This window comes from Parambassis ranga, chromosome 16, assembly GCF_900634625.1.
Source record: "Parambassis ranga chromosome 16, fParRan2.1, whole genome shotgun sequence".
Lineage (NCBI taxonomy): Eukaryota > Metazoa > Chordata > Actinopteri > Ambassidae > Parambassis > Parambassis ranga.
This window is the reverse complement of record NC_041036.1, coordinates 10,774,184-10,790,816: the sequence shown is the minus strand read 5'-3', so window position 1 is coordinate 10,790,816 and position 16,633 is coordinate 10,774,184. Positions and strand designations below refer to the sequence as shown.

Sequence of the window (16,633 nt, the reverse complement as noted above, 5' to 3'; positions counted from 1 at the left end):
ATCCTTGATTTTTCAGGGAATATCATTTTCACCGGTAGGGGCAGATGATCACAGTGACAGCCCTTCAGACAAACCCTTAACACTTGTGGCAAGTATCAAACGAATACTTTGGAGCAACCCAATGTTGGGAACCCCCTGAGGGTTTAATACACACTTGTGGGCTCCTCTGAAAGGTACATTACATAAAGGATAATTTTCGTTTTTGTTATTTTTTTTGCATGGATACACAGCCAATCAACCAGATACACAGAACCACCAGGTAAGTCATCCCTAGGAACTCTGAAAAGCGCAGACCCTTTAAAAGTAATGAAAATACATAGCAGCTAATTGGATTAAACACTTGTCTATCAAGACATAATAACTTCAAGCAGTCAGATCATTTCTCATGGTCATTACCATAGGTTAATATTTACAACTAAAACACGACCATGACAAGACAATAGTTCTTCAAAGGATGCAGGGTGTTGTGCTGTTGTCAGGCCACAAGTACCTAGCTTTACATCTGAAATGATATTGGTAATTTCAAGTTCTCACCTATTTTGTAAAAATTCAGCTGCCGAGCAGAGTGCTGAGGTGCAGCTATACCTGGCAAGCTGCCTGCTAATGCAACTAACTGGAACAGGTGGACTTGGGCACTGTCAAAATGGTGGTGACCAGAACACAGATCCAAAAACACTGTTGACAAACCAATGGATGATATGACAGAAGGTTTCCTTATTTATTTACAGTGTATAGTTAGCACATTCGCTGACATGGAGTGACCCAATGTTTTTCCCCTTTTCTTTTTGTTGACCAAATGGCTCTATTCAACCAAGCCCTGCTCAGACATGAGTCAGCTCACATGGACAAAAGGCCATTAACAATACTTACCCAAGATTAATGTGACATAGGTCAGTTCCTGTCCATCACAATAGTCTGTAAACAGCTCTACACGTCTGTTCAGCAAGCTTAGCACCTAACTAAGATACCCCAGGTCCCAACTAAACTCCCGTTTAGTCACCAGTCTCCAGTCACATAAGGCCCTTTTTGTGTGACGGTACAAATCATGCTTGTGCAAAAGGGATCCTCTGGCCTAGGAAGTTGTTTGGCAACAGTACAGAACATGTTACAATGTGTTTTAAAAAGCAGATTATGAAACTTGCTTCGCTCGCTTAGAGAACTACTGGCTACAAAACACTCTGAAATTATGGTCAACTAGTCCTGGTCTGGTGCTATGAAAGGGTTTTTTGGTATCTTTAATTCAAATGAACTTCCACTTATACGGGTCCTTGTCTTGTTGCTTTGTCAGCAAGGTAGGACAATTAAGAAAAATGGATGGTACACTTTGTCTGCCCTGCAGTTATTTTTTACTTCAGAAATTATTTTTCAGCCTATTTTGACATTGTAGTGGGTGGGACCTGGAATTTAAAGAGCAAGAAGGGTCAATAAGTTCACATGACTGCACCCTGGAGGCAGCATGGCAAAGAGACAAACATGGAGGCACCAGGGACCTTTTTCGTAAACTCTGACAAATGGTGCCTGATGGGGGACATTGGGATCTGTTATTTCTCAGTGCCTCTCTCTCGTCTCTTGAGTAGCAGTGCACATGTTGCAGTTAAGGATCGGCAGGCAGGAGTTTGACGTAATCATCATGTTCAGTTCTGAAGCCTAGAAGGTTTATAAATGAAGCTTAAGTGCCTCATAGCAGCCAAAGATATGGGGACTGGGACTACTTGTACTGCCAAACCTAACAGAAACAACAAAAAACACAGACAACAAATGTTATGAACCTGGGCACACACCAATGTAATCCATTGCTTGGCACTAAAGGCATAAATATGGCTACACAAATAAAAGCAATTTTCATAACTGCATTGTTGGTGCAAGAGTCTAACTGGAAGAGTCAGTACACTGTTAAAACCTGCCTGAACTTAAGTTTAAATCTGAAAATGGGGAAAACCTGTGCACACAACACATGCCAGTTAGGTACGCACACCTGTTAACACATGTTAAACAGTATTGTATCACACATGCTGAGACTTGCAGTGTTCATTCTTGCCCGGTTACTTTTTTTCCCAATACCATGATATGGGACCAACAAAGTGATGGTAAAATTTCATACTGAAAATAAACATCGGCATTGGAAACAAAATTTTGTACTGAAGAAACAAAACATGCTGTTGAAATATTAGTACTGGAAAAAGTTATATTGGCACTATGCACATTTCCTGCATTATGTCTATTAATTTACAATCTTTTGATTTTTTTTTATTCATGTCAATTTTTTCCACGTTTTTTCCACTGTATAGATTTGACATGACTAGTTTCCAGTTTCAATTTTTTGTCACTGTTTTGGTGCAAAGGAGAGGGAAATTGGAGAAGTGACAAAACGTGTCAATTGCACATGATTTGCATACAGTTTATACACCAACCCATGTCATAGCTTCATTTTCCTTACCAACACAGTGAAAAAAATGCTATGCTATGAGATTTTTTTGGTCGAAAAAGTTCTTGGGTAAAACTATGACCAGGAGGAAGGTTTACATTGTGTTCGTCTGTTGTGACTAAGAATTTAAACGTCAAATCAAGTGAACAATCACTGAGGACATCGTGTTATGGTAGCATTACACCGTTAAAAGTGATTATCTGGAAAAGCCCTGTCAAAAACATGGAAACTGTAGCAAAACACCAATAAACATTTCTGACATCTTACCTCTCACAAAAATGTGGCACTAAAATGACATGAATGCAGAACTGATGGCACAATAATTATTACCGCTGCACATTTTTTTAATGGCATCTATCAATTCATCTTTTCAAAATGATGGTATGAGCATATGACACAATACAAGTAATTTCAAAAATGTCACATTTACAAACAAGAACACAATGAAAACACAGCAATATGGTTTGCATCAATTGGTCAACCCTAAAAACACACTGAACAGCAACATAATGACCCCAACTAGTCAAATGGTGGGAATTTAAAATGAAGTGTTACCATTGACTGCTGGAGCGCATTCTGTCGTTGACAGGCTTAAATTGTTGTGCCCGTTTTCTATTTGATTCAAATCCCATTTGGATAGCTCTCTTTCTGGTTCCCACTGGTATCTGTCTTTCACCCCCCCCCCCTTTCACAAGTAAATTGTAGAAAAGTATAAATGTAAAATAAGCAACGCAAACAAGCTTACCATCAAGTCATGATCTATACAGTACTTAAACAGTTTGAAAGAGTCAAAATCACCCAACTCATGACAGATTAATTCTTGGCAATAACAGTGACTAATGCATTTGACAGGATAGTTACCCGTTGTTCTCTGAGCCATGAGAAGTCTGGTGCTGAAGAAACGTTTCCAGGCATGAGAATGTCTCAGTGCACTCAGTGCATTCATAAAGAACCTCTGAAGAATTCCTTTTACCATGTGGAGTATGGTCCATATATTCATGCTCTATGTCCTCTGTATTACCTTTTTCTAGGACAGGGTCCCCAGTGGCACCAGTGCCGTGAGACGGTTGCCCAACATCGTCTGCTTGTCCAGGGTTAGAGTGATTTTTAAGATGAAGGTCAAGGGATGACGAATTCCTTAACTGGGCGGGAGACTGGGAACCCTTACTTGGCTCCTTTTTGTGATAGCGTAAGTGTCGCTGGTACACACATAATAAACCAAATTTCTTTCCGCATTCTTGACACTTGTAGCTGACTCGGCCCGCTTTTCCTGACTGGCTTTCATTTTGATTCTGCTCAGGTGACGTTACTTGCTCATTGTCAGAGGAGCTCTTGGGGTTGTCCTCAGGAGGGCTTATGTTTTTCTTCACATCAAGTGATTTAGGAAGAGGCCCATTATGTGGAGTTGTATATAAGAGTTTTAAACCTGGTTTTTTATCTAGTTCAGCTTTGTGGTACATAACCACATGTCTTCTCAAATCACAGCGCTGAGGAAAATGTCTACCACAAAATACACAAGTATGCATTGTACCTTTGTGGTATCTCATGTGCCGTGATAAACTGCTAGAATGATTAAAGACACGATGACAGTGCTTGCATGGATGAAGCTTTCCATTAGGATTACTACCTCTCCTGCGCCTGCCTTTAGGTGGTGGTGGTGGTGGTGGCGGTATCCGTCGCTTGAAGGTTCTTTCGGATTCTTGATTTAGCTGATCAATTTCCTCTTGAGTTTGGTGTGTGAGGTGATGTTCCTTTAAAGCTGCCAACTTGTGGAAACGATCCCCGCATAAACCACACCTATATGGTGTGAAGGAGTATTCATTGTCAATCTCACTACAGCGATCCCCAAAGATCTTAGTGTCACCATTCTTAGCATTTATAGATGTGCCATTGCTGAGACTGTTTTCAAGTATTGAGTCTTCTATATCCTTTGAGTTCACTTCAATTTCAATTTCAGATGCCAACAAACTGTCAGGCTCTATTCCTCTGCAATGGTACAATGAATGTGTCTGGAAATCTGACATCCAGAAAAAGGTCAACTTGCATTTCTTACAAGGATATGTTTTTTCTAGCTTCTTTTCCTGCTTAATCTCTGATTTTGCCAATGCTGTTGCCTTAGGGCTGAGGTGGTTTTCTTTTTGGTGGGCATTCAACGCGTCCACCTTTAGGAATCGCTTGCCACAATGATCACAGCAATGAAAACTTTCCCGAACATGGTCTTGAAGGTGCTTTTTCAGGTCCTGTCTATCTTCAAAGATCTTACAGCACAGAGTACATTTGTAGCCACGCTCTGTGTTTCGATATTGCTGGTGACGATGTAAACTCTGTAGGCTGTTAAAAGATCGATTACATATTTCACAACGGTAATTGCCGTGACGAGACTTGTCTATGTTTGAGTCCGACAGCCTTGGTCTGAACACATCTTTATAAAAACAAGGCTGCTGTTTATGAGTTGGAGAAAGTGGCCTGACTGTGGATGGGCAATGTGATGGCAAAACTCCAGGAGATACAGGTTTGACAGAAGAATGTGACTGCGCCAACCCGTTCACAGCCTTTAGTGTACCATTTTCTTGAAGAACATATTCTCGAGGGACCTCTAAGCCATTGGATGATCCATCAAAAGAAAATGACTCCAAAGGTCCATGGATGGCCATGTGAGCCAACACATTAGAGTACTGACTGAACCCATCACCACACTCAGTGCAGATGAAGGTACATGATTCTCCACCCGACTGCATTGAAGCAACACTGTTCACTGTTTTCTGCTTTTCCATTTTAAAATTATTTTGTCCATGTGCTGATGGCATTACTTATCAACCTGCAAGTACAAGTAAAAAAGCTCCAGATATCGGCACTTTTGGTCTCCATGTGGGAGCTACTCAACAGCTTGACTTCAAAAAGCTGTCCTTGTAAGCTGTTGGTTCATCTCTCCAATTCTTCATGTTGTATTAGCACCTGGTGGGAAACAAAAAAGAACTGTCAACCACAGATACTTTGCTTCACAGGTTTCCCCAATAGTGGCACTGCTTCACTATGTTTGTAAAGGGACATTAGATCTTAGTTGTGTGTACTAGACCAACCAAACTCGTATAATTTAATATGAGATTGAGTAGGCAAGCATCATCAACTTGTAAACCCAAAGAATGCATTACCCTAACCGAAAAAAGAGGTCAGAGATGGATGGGTGGTTGTTCTATTACAGCAGCCACACCTTTAATTACAGTTGGAGACTATTATAATTAACCCCACCCCCACCCCAGCAACACCACCCACCTAGAGAGTCCTGCACAGGAATGGAAGGCAAGGTTGCAGACAGGAGAGGCGTATAATTCAAAGAACACGGTTCCCATAGTACAATATAATGTTGTGGTTGCTTCAGAGCATCCAGAACTGGAAAACTTGTCAAGGTGGCATCACAAAATAAATAAATCTGAATGCAGCATGCTGCAGTAGCAACATTTTCTTGGCTTTCTGTTTTTAAAGCACCCAGCTGCCCTTCTGAGATCTCTGGCTCATAAAAAGGTATGGTTCTGGCTTGTGATGGTACGAGAAGTCATACTCTTGAGCTGTCACAAAATCAGCCATGCTCCTCACCATTTACTATGAAAAAAATTGGTAGTAGCCGAGCCACACTGGTATGTTAACAGAAGTTGGCGGTTTGCTTGATACCTTTGTGCCCACGTAGCAGTGCCTTATCAGAATATAGTCCCAAGTCCCATATCAGCCTAGGAGACTGCTTCATGTCAAACTGCATTGCTATTTGTACTCGTAAATACACAGATCACAAAAAGCAATTAAGAAAAAGTTTTTTGCTCACTACATGCTAATTGGATACTCTGGACTCCCTTGACTACACTAAGCTAGCAGTGGCGTTGCCAGACCAAGACAATGCTTGCACTGCCCCTTACACAAAAATGCATTTACCCACTTATGTAAGTCCAAGGGAGACAGTGAATAACCTAACTTCATAAAATGGTGATGTGTTCCTTTAAAGAGAGAGCTTAGACTTTTTGAAGTGATGTCAAATGAGGTGCTTATTTGCAGTCAGTGTATTTCCACCACTGAATGGTGAACAGTAACCAGAGTGTTCTTTGGGTAACATTACAGTTGGAATCATGGATAATATGCTAAAACTTGTTTTAGGTGGCTAAAGCACATTTTGGTGGTGATCACATTCACACCAGATCACTGCTTGGCTCCCATGTCAGCAAACCTGTTAAGCTGGTCACATACTGCAGGAGAACAAAGAACTTTCTTCTCGCTGCTGGCGCTCCGACTACAAAATGATGTCATTTTGTTGTCGGAGTGCCTGTTCCGCAGACACATGGCCTGGGCAGAACTTTTTCTCACAGTGGTGTGCGAGAATAATTCTGTGATTGGTCGGAATTTAGTGGGCGTGATGAATGTGGTGAAGGGCAAGAACTTCTTCATGTGCACAGAACACACAGACTTGGAAGGAGGAAGTTTAGGACAGTTTAGATGAGCAGTTGGCAAACAACTCCTGGAAGGAGACTGCCAAAACACAGCACACAGAGGAGAATGTCTGTCCAAAAGGTGGCAATGCCTGCGTATTAAGAAATTAATCCCAGTATTGATCACAGCGTTACAGTGGCTCGATGTACATTAAACACCGGGAGTTGGGATGTATTATTCCAGACAGTCATCCACATATTCACAGAATGAAATTCACACATACCAGAGGTCTGCTATACAGTCAGCTATACTAATCTTCTATCTATTGTCATGCTATTCGCTCTCTTCCCTGAGCATTATCAGCTTGTTAGGCCAGGCAACTATGACTTTGCACACAATTTGCAATACAACTGCATTGTCAACCGGCCATATGAGGAGTTCTGCACACACGCTTCTCGGGGAGTGCGATTACTCCATGCCAAAACAAACTTTTTTCCTGTTCTTGCCACCCGGGGAGCAAGAAGAAAGTTCTTTGTTCTCTTGGAGTATGTAACCAGTAGGGCTGCAATCTCCCAGTCGACTGGTCGATTTATTGGTCAACACGTTCTGGCTCGATTGGTCGACTTTTTGTAATTTTATCAGGAGGAATTTACCAAGTGCTGGGGGTGTTTTCAGAGCACCTGTTTCACAGGTAGCAGTCGATCTTTGAACACCCCCCTTGGTTTCACTACTTTGGTTTAGCCTGACGCACTAGAGACAGACTGAAGCGTACCTGGCCTGGTGGTTTGCTGAATATTATTTAGTTTTGACTGTGTGATTTAGGTCAGCCCTCCTCTATCATGTCAGAGAAATCTGCAGTGTGGCAGCGTTTCATGGAAATAGGATCAATAAAGTGTCTGTCTATCACAGCTCAACTACAAACAGGCTGCCCCGTCCATTTTAAGCATAACATTGACGTATTTCAATGTTTTAGTCTAATAAATTGTAGGCGCACCCACTAGCAGCAGCGGCAGCATGCTTCAGACATACCCAGACCAGGCTGGATGTTAGGCCATCATCCAAGCGTCATTCAGCGAAGCTGCACTCCTATGTTCAGTCTGACATGATAGTATCTGTCTCTATCTATTATAACTTGACAAAAATTGTCTCAATATTTCTCCACAGGTTTTGTGCTGATATCACTAGATGAGGGTATATTTTTCAGAAATCTGTGATATTGCGCGATTAGTCAATTTTTAGTCAAAATTTGAGGGTTTCAATCGACCAAGACTTTCTTTGGTCGATTGCAGCCCTAGTAACCAGCTTTAGTCTTCTAACTGGATGTGTACCATCATCCATCTACTGCAGTTTACAATACAGGAGATTCACTAGAGAGCAAGCTAAGGAACACCGAGGAATGCCAAACAGCAACCTGACTGATCAGCTTGCAGAAGGGGAGGTATAGGAAATCCCATGGGTAGCAGAGTGGTTTTATACTGATGAAAAGCAGAATATTCACCAAACTGTCATTGTCAGCTCATCCACTCCTAGTTGGAGTTTGACCAATTTTCTGAAAATTATGCATGATGTGCTACAAAAAAATGCGTTTGCTTGACAGGACAGAACAACTGGCTAAGGTGATCAGAACAATGAAAGTCTGTAAACACTATATCAGTGCTTCACAAGGATGAGGGAAAAATGGTGTAAAAATGTGACCACACAGGTAGTAGCTGCAGGCAATACTGCAGCCTCTGCACTGCAGTATATCCACCAGCATACAACATACTTTAATTTTCCATCTTGCTTCTGTTTCCATCTTTTGAAGCTTCATAAATCTTGATGAATAAAGGACAGACAAAGTGTGATTTGGTCCGTACAAAGGTTAATCATCCTATTTTCAAGCCATTTCCATCAAAGAATACAGGCAGCATGTTTATGTATGTGATCCAAGGACAGGAGACTGGCAGAAGAATACCTTGTATGCTGTATCAGGGGTACATTTGTGTCCCAATCAAGAAACCAAGAACATAGTGTTCACTGCTGCAAGTGACCTTCAGCATTAGGGACAAATGTTGTTCATCTCTATTCTACTGAATCACTAGTCAAAATATATGTTGCTTATGCAAGACAGGTAGTGCCACTATCATTAGTATCCCTACCAGTAGCTTAGCTTAGCGTAGCCAATGGAGTTCAGTCTATCCAACTGGCATGTCATAAGCAACAGTGATTAAAACAACACGATCTCTATCCACTGTTGGAAGTGTACTAACATGTCTGCATGTGTGTTTATGTGCACACATGTCTGTATGTGTATGCACATCGGGCCACTGTGTGCAGCTATGAATTGTAAACACGCCACCATGGAGAGGCAGAAATAACATGCTGCTGTGCAAATAAGATAAATAACATAAGGCTATTTAGTAGGTGTGGGACGGTTCAGGAAAAGTTTGGGGCGCATGTTCTGTTCGGTTCTGGACATGCACATCAAGTAATACAGGGAGACATTTTTACAACAGCACAGAGATGAGTGTTGCCAACTTGGCATCTCTCTCGCTACATTTCGCGGCTTTCCAAACTTTTTTTAATCTAAAGCAACTAGTGACTCTTTCTGGTGACGTTTGAAAACTGACGTGAAAGCGCGTATCATTCTGCAGTCAGCTACTTTCCTCGACAAGCAGCAGCCGTGAGCTCCTCCCCCACCTTAACACACTCACAGCCGGTCAGTCACTCTAGCTTCATGCAGCAGGTTCAGCTGCAGGCAGAGCAGAGAGACCCACACCACTCTGCATCCAATCGTGCACAAAGCTGCCATTGGTCCCGTCAATGCTTACAGAGCGGGATGTCAATATCGCATATTTCAGTGGCAAAAATAAAAATAAAACTACAGACATCAGTACTGTTAGCATTGCATAGCTTAGCGTAGTCATAGAGTTCAGTGGGAGTATGTGCGCACACGTGTCTGTGTGTGTGTCTGTGCAATTGTGTGTGTACACGCACTCGTGCCTCTGAATTGTGCGGTGAATTGTAACGCACAACCATGCAGAGAGAAATGACATGCTGCCTTGCAAATAAGATAAATAACATGCTGTTTAGTTTGTTTAATAAAAGAACAAGGTGTAGACCTGTTGTATAGGAAAGGTTATCTTAAATGGCTGCTGTTATGATGTGGTGCTATATAGAAATTAAAAATAAATGAAATTTACTTAACCTGATATAATGATAGGGGAAACACTGAACTGATTCTTAAACACTGAACTGATTCTTAAATAGGGTAAATGTTGGATAATTGTGGGCTGTACCAGCAGAGGTCGGGAGGCGGAGTACATGAGTGTGGTGGACAGCTTTGTGGAGTGGTGCGGACAGAACCACCTTCAGCTGAATGTCACAAAGACAAAAGAGCTGGTGGTGGACTTCAGGAAGCACCAGACACTCCCAAACCCGGTCAGCATCAAGGGTACCAACGTGGACATTGTGGACAGCTACAAATACCTGGGTGTCCACATTGACCACAAACTGGACTGGTCCACAAACGCAGAGGCAATTTACAGGAAGGGACAGAGTCGCCTGTATCTACTGAGGAGACTCAAATCCTTTAACGTCTGCCAGACCATGCTGCAGATGTTTTACCACTCTGTGGTCTCCAGCGTCATCTTCTACGCTGTAGTGTGCTGGGGCAGCAGGATGAAGACGGCCGACACCAACAGACTCAACAAGCTCATTAGGAAGGCTGGCTCGGTGCTGGGAGTGGAGCTGGAGTCTGTGGTGGGGGTGACGGAGAGGAGGATACTGAGGAAGCTCCTCAGTATTCGTAACAACACGTCTCACCCCCTGCACGACACACTGCTGTCCTACAGGAGCACATTCAGCCGTAGACTGAGACTACCGAGGAGCAGCACAGAACGCCACAGGAGGTCCTTCCTGCCAGTGGCCATCAGACTGTATAACTCCTCCCCTTTCTGTAGGGAGAAGTGCTAGATAATCATGTCATGCATCACTGTCATTCCCTCCACTTGTCTATATTTATGTTTACTTAGCACCTTACATCTCCATATTTGTATCCATGTATCATATATTGTGCTCATACTGCGTACTGTACTCTTATTTTGGATTATAGTGACAATACTCTTATACTCTGTACTTAACTGCATTTAATGTAACTTGATACCTCTGGCACAAGAATTTCCTTCGGGATTAATAAAGTTTTATCTTATCTTATCTTATCATAATTAGGATATATATTTTGTGCTCATCTGGTATTTTAAAGTGTTAAAAGTAGAAAAAACCTCAACAATGTAAACCAAACCAAACCGAAAACCGTGACCTCAGAACTGTGATACGAACCAAACTGTGGATTTAGTAAACCGTTCCACCCCTACTATTTAGTATGTTTAATAAAAGAACAACGTATAGACCTGTTCCTCAGGAAAGGTAATGACTTCTGTTATAATCTGGCACTATACAGAAAATAAACCACCAATAACGGTAGAGGGAAAACACTGATGCAAATTTTGTTCAGATGGAAACTTTTCATATGTCCCCTTTAATGATTTTTTTAAAGATTAAAACTGATCAAGCAGCTAAAATGACACCATTAACAAACTATAGCACAGTCCCATGACTACAAGGGCACCACAAAGGTTACTACTATGACATCTGTAGTAATATTTACCACTTTTAAGCAAGCAGCACACTTCCTTTCCCTCATTTAGCAGTCACAATCTTCTAGCTAGATGAAAATCATATCTGGCAATTTAACAGAGGTGCAGCAAAATCATCAGCAGTTCCATCTCTGTGTATTTCACACAGCACAGAGGCGCATTAAAGGCACGCTAAACTCTACTGTTGTTATGACTACAGAAAATTATTGTGTGATCTCAGTGAATTGTTTATTCCAAGATAAACTGCTTTATTTATGTTGTACCAGCACAACATCCTCAATTTCCCTAAAAGGTTAATAAAGATAATCAATTTGTTTACTATAATATTATCATTCATCAATGTCAAAAGTGTGGCCAGAGTAGGTGCCAAAATTTTTTTCGTTATAACTTTACCGTATTGTGATCTATTTGTTTCCCTCAAAAATGTAGCAACGCCACATTAGCATATAAGCACAGTCGAAAAGACACATCCACTTTAAGTACAGTATTACGTACATCAAAATACAACACGGTGTGCAAATGTCTAGTTTCTTTTGGAGAAGCAAAGCTTCTACAGGATTTCCCCAGTCTTTGTATACAGTCATTGCACTCAAATACTGATGTTTATGGTCAGATTAAGCATGTTTATCACAACTGCCAACCTCATCCTTTACTCAACAGACACATATTAAAACTGACAAGTGATTAATGTTTACAAGTACACGCTAGCGAGAATGCAAAGGGTAATGCACGCCAGGTGTTCATTTTAAAAAAGGGGACTTAAAATATATAAATCTAACCTGAATGTACGAGATGCTACTTTCGATAGCTAACGTTAGCTGCTGCAAGCTAACGCTACATGCCGATAATAGAAACGCAAAATATACAATTCGTACATGTACAGACAATTAGGGGCCAAACAGTTTCTGCAAAACAGTTCATAATCCACGACTTACCCAAAATGTAGGACAACTCCGAATATAACAAATCTTGTATACAGCGTCCCATATACACCAGTGCGGGGCCGATAACTGCTGTTAGCCTTAGTGCCAGAGGTGTCACTTCTTCGTTGTGGAGTCCTTTTTTTGCATGTGGGCAAACAGCACATGGGTGCAATTTCGCCACCCACTGGACTGGAGGTTGGGACGGTAGATCGAATAAACATATTTTTTTGTTTCTGTTTGTTGTCGTCCCCAACCCAGCACAAAGCTTATAATATCCTTAACAATATGACTGAATTTGCGTATGAATTGTCCCTTTTTAAGAGCTAAATGATCCTATATGCATTGTATTTGTATATATTTAAAAATATGTACACATCTATCATAAATTCCACTATAGCTTATCATAAACAAAATAATAAAAAACCTACTTAGAATCCTGTAAGAAGTATTTATGCAGATAAGGAATAATGTTTCCTCATCCTGAATTAAGTATTCTTTAATATGTAAAATAGTTCCCTCTACTGGATAAAAAGCATCATGAAGAAAATGTAAAACACAAGATGAGTATTGCTTAACGAGCAACAGCAAGACACTCTTGTTATAATTTTAATAACGCAGCTTTGCACATATCCTCAGTTGTGCACAATATAGGAATATTAACAAACACATGCACGAATAAAAGTCTAAATAATTCAATATTTTAATGACAGAAATCAGATAACAGGAAAAGCCAATAGTCCATTACAACAATGTATCGGCTCTTAGAGTTATTTATCAGGTTAAATCACAAAAAACAAACCATATGTATCAATGGGAATGTTTCTTTTAAAATGTTTGTTTTGTTGACATAAATTAATTTGAATGTTATAGTTAAGTATAATAACACTTCACCAATGGTACACATTTGTATTTTTACACTCTTGATGAAATAAAACAGAAACCAAGCTAAGCAACCAAGCTAAAATTAAGTAACATCTTCTTTTGTGTTACGTATATACAGCTAACGAAATATTGATTTTGAAATTGGTGCCCAGGGATTTTCATCAGAAAATGGTATTTACCAATCTATCTTGATGCAGCCTGAATACACTGGTGCATGCTCTTAGCACCCTAAAACTCTGTATGAGCAGAATTATCTTTACTGTGTCTGGTCTCTACCGACTTCATGTCAGACTGAGAGTGTGTCTGCTCCTCCTGGAAGGCAGTCTCCAGGACGTTCAGAATGGTTTTGCGGACTTTATCCTTGAAATCTTGACCCATGAACACATACAGCAGTGGATTCAAGCAGCTGTTAATAAAGGCCAGGCTTGAAGCTAAAGGGATCCCTACAGTGGTAACATAAATCAATGTTTCATTTGAAGGACCTGAAAATCTCACCAACTCAAGTAGACTCATGATGTGAAAGGGAGCCCAGCACAAGAAGAAAGTGATGATGATGGCAGCGATTATTTTAAAGGCCCGACTTGACTGACTGGCCAGCGAGCGGTTTCTTCTAACACGATGGATTATGACGGCATAACAGGAGATGATGACAGTGAAGGGGACAACAAATCCCAGGAGGAAGCGAGTGATGATCATGACCTTATGACGAACATTTCGCAGCCTAATCACAGATGGTGTTTTATAGTCATTAGAAAAAGCAAAATTGTTGAAACAGCTAACACGTTGTGGATACGTCGCAGTGTCCCTGAAGATGAAGTACGGAACGCTGAGAATAAAAGCCAGCGCCCACACACCCAGACTCACAAAGGAGGCCTTGCATACATTTCGGTGGTTCTGGGCCCAGATAGGCCACACCACAGACACACATCTGTCCGCACTGATCACCACCAGGATGTAGACACTGGCAAACAAATTCAAAAAGGCCACAGTGCTGTTCATTTTGCACATGAACTTGCCAAAAGGCCAGTGGAAATCTGAAGCAAGGTATGTCACACTCAGAGGCAGGAAGGCTGTGAAGAGGAAGTCGGCCACAGCGAGGTTGAGGAACCAAACTGTGTTAACGGTTTTCTTCATCTTGAATCCGGTCACCCAGATAACCACTCCGTTCCCGAGCACACCGAGGACGAAGGCCAGGCAGTAAACAATGAGTGACATGATGTTGAGAGACTTTCTCAGGTTGGCATACTTGTCAAAATAAACAGAGCCATTACTCCGAGGTACAGTTGAGTTGGTGTAATAAGAGACAGTGGTCATCTCCATCACTGAGACCTGCAGCGACAACAAGAACATAAAATAACCCCCTCCTTTTTATTTAGTGTAAATATTATTATTATTATTATTATTATTACAAAATTAAAAAAAATAAAGAACCTCAGCTTACATCATTACTTTAAGTCAATTTCCTCACTATTTACATCAAGTGTCTGCATAGTGAAGTTCTGGTAACTATATACTTCTTAAACAACAAAATAAAAATACGCCTACCTTTCTCAAAACTTCCTGTCTGCTAGTGGATGAATCTGCAACAGACGATACACTGAGCAAATTCAGCACAGCACAGGTTATTATACAGTAGTAATGTGTGGGTCTAAAGTCACCACCCACACGGAGGTGGATCCACCAGCAGTTTACACAATCCTCAGATAAAACACCACATTCGGTCGTTGATACAGCTCCAGTTTTTAAGCTGGATGACCAGAACAGAACATGTGGACAGGCGTCTCATCACGTCATCAGCAGTCAAAGATCCCCCCCCCCCCCCCCCCCCCCCGACACCAAAACTTAACACCACCACCACCACCACCACTAACTGTTTTGATTTTACTTACTGCTAAGTTCTGGTTTCAATTATAGCAGAGTGCACTCAGAGAAGTGTTATAACATCACTGACAACACCCCAAGAGTCAGGCTAGGGCATAGTTACAGCAGGAGAAAGACAGACTTTACATTTTCAAGGGCTGGGTCAGCAGTAATATACGCAATCTCTCTCTTTCAGTGTCCACTCTGTCCATCCTTTACAGCAAACTCAGTGCAGCATCTGTGTAGCTGTAGCCTGCTCTGCTCCTAATGCACACTTCTGCAGGGTCAACACTGCAGCCAGTTCACATAGTTATAGATAACCACTATTAAACACACAAACGAGTCGATAGCTGACACAGATCCAATGATGCTTACTCCCTCTGACTTCTCTGCAGGGTTTGGACTTGTTTCGAGTGGGTGCAGAGTTTTTCTGGGTTTCCGTCACCTAATCCACTCCTGATACTGATGATTCTCTGGAAAAAATGTTTGATCACCTTATTGTACAGCTCTGTCCACTACTGTAGTTTACCTTCTGCCCTGCGAGAGGTTTTTGTGTGCTCAGATTCCTCCAGTCTCCCTCCCCATCATTCTCTGAAAATTATTATTACTGGAAACCCCCACTTCCACACATGCCTACGCATTCTTAGAACTCTGTTGCAACTTTGAATTGCTGCTAAACTAACAGAAATGAGAGACGGAGGAGGAGAGCTGTAAACATTACCCTGGCTGATCTGATTCAGATGCTCACACATCTAGTACATACACATAAACACAGACAAATTAAGGAGGGCAAAAAAAGGAGGGAGGTGACACTTGTGCAGTATGGGTCACTATATGTTTGTGAGTGGTAGATGTGAGGCCAACAGTAATACGTGATTTCACTGATTTGGGAAGCATTTGATGTTTAAAACATCTCCCCCTACTGGTTAATGAGGTTTAATAAAATAAACTACTTATATTAAAACTGCCTATTTAATGAAAAAAGCTGAAGTGTATATGAAAAATAAAGTTTGGTTTTGAGGTTTAAAATGAACAGAGATAAGTGTGGGGGTGGGTTATACATGATCAGATTATGGCACATAATTTCATCAGTGCGGAAGGAAACCATCCGTGCAGCCGCCATCATGTTACCATCAGATTAAAAAAATACTGTAGGTGTATTTAGGCTGTTTTTTGACAGAAGCTTGAAGAACATGCTTTCAGATGTGATTGTTGAAGCTCTTATGATTTTTATGTATAGGCAAAAAAAAAACATCCATCCTTGTTTAGTAATGTCGTGGTGAGACCACATGTATATGAGGCAGCTGTTTAGAAACATACGACTGGTTGATAGGGATGATCTTATTAAATTAAACGATTCACCGATGTAATTAGATGTGATAAGAACTTCCGCACTGAAAAGAAATTATAATTATGGATGATGAATTTAAAAAAACAACAACATATCAAATACATATTAAATAAACAAACAGCAGTGTGTTGTTTGCCTCACA

At 41.0% G+C, this 16,633-nt stretch overlaps 2 protein-coding genes across 4 annotated transcripts; both read right to left on the bottom strand.

Moving 5' to 3' along the window:
- Positions 1-2,748: 2,748 nt before the first annotated feature.
- Positions 2,749-12,516, bottom strand: LOC114449101 (zinc finger protein 208). Its single transcript, XM_028426466.1, has 2 exons — positions 12,411-12,516; positions 2,749-5,380 (listed from the first exon to the last, which is right to left on the bottom strand). Exon 2 carries the CDS (start codon positions 5,230-5,232, stop codon positions 3,283-3,285), a length of 1,950 nt encoding a protein of 649 aa, XP_028282267.1. The 5' UTR covers positions 5,233-5,380; positions 12,411-12,516; the 3' UTR covers positions 2,749-3,282.
- A 564-nt stretch (positions 12,517-13,080) lies between these two features.
- Positions 13,081-15,711, bottom strand: LOC114448591 (chemokine-like receptor 1). Of its 3 annotated transcripts, none has more exons than XM_028425626.1 (3): positions 15,670-15,711; positions 14,826-14,860; positions 13,081-14,609 (listed from the first exon to the last, which is right to left on the bottom strand). In XM_028425626.1, the coding sequence occupies exon 3, from the start codon at positions 14,598-14,600 to the stop codon at positions 13,509-13,511; it is 1,092 nt and encodes a 363-aa protein (XP_028281427.1). In that variant the 5' UTR covers positions 14,601-14,609; positions 14,826-14,860; positions 15,670-15,711; the 3' UTR covers positions 13,081-13,508. The 3 variants fall into 3 exon arrangements, with proteins under 3 accessions (XP_028281427.1, XP_028281429.1, XP_028281430.1); XM_028425628.1 differs by lacking the exon at positions 15,670-15,711 and having other exon boundaries at positions 13,081-14,475; positions 14,552-14,609; positions 14,826-14,859; XM_028425629.1 differs by lacking the exon at positions 15,670-15,711 and having other exon boundaries at positions 13,081-14,475; positions 14,826-14,863.
- Between the last annotated feature and the right edge of the window lie 922 nt (positions 15,712-16,633).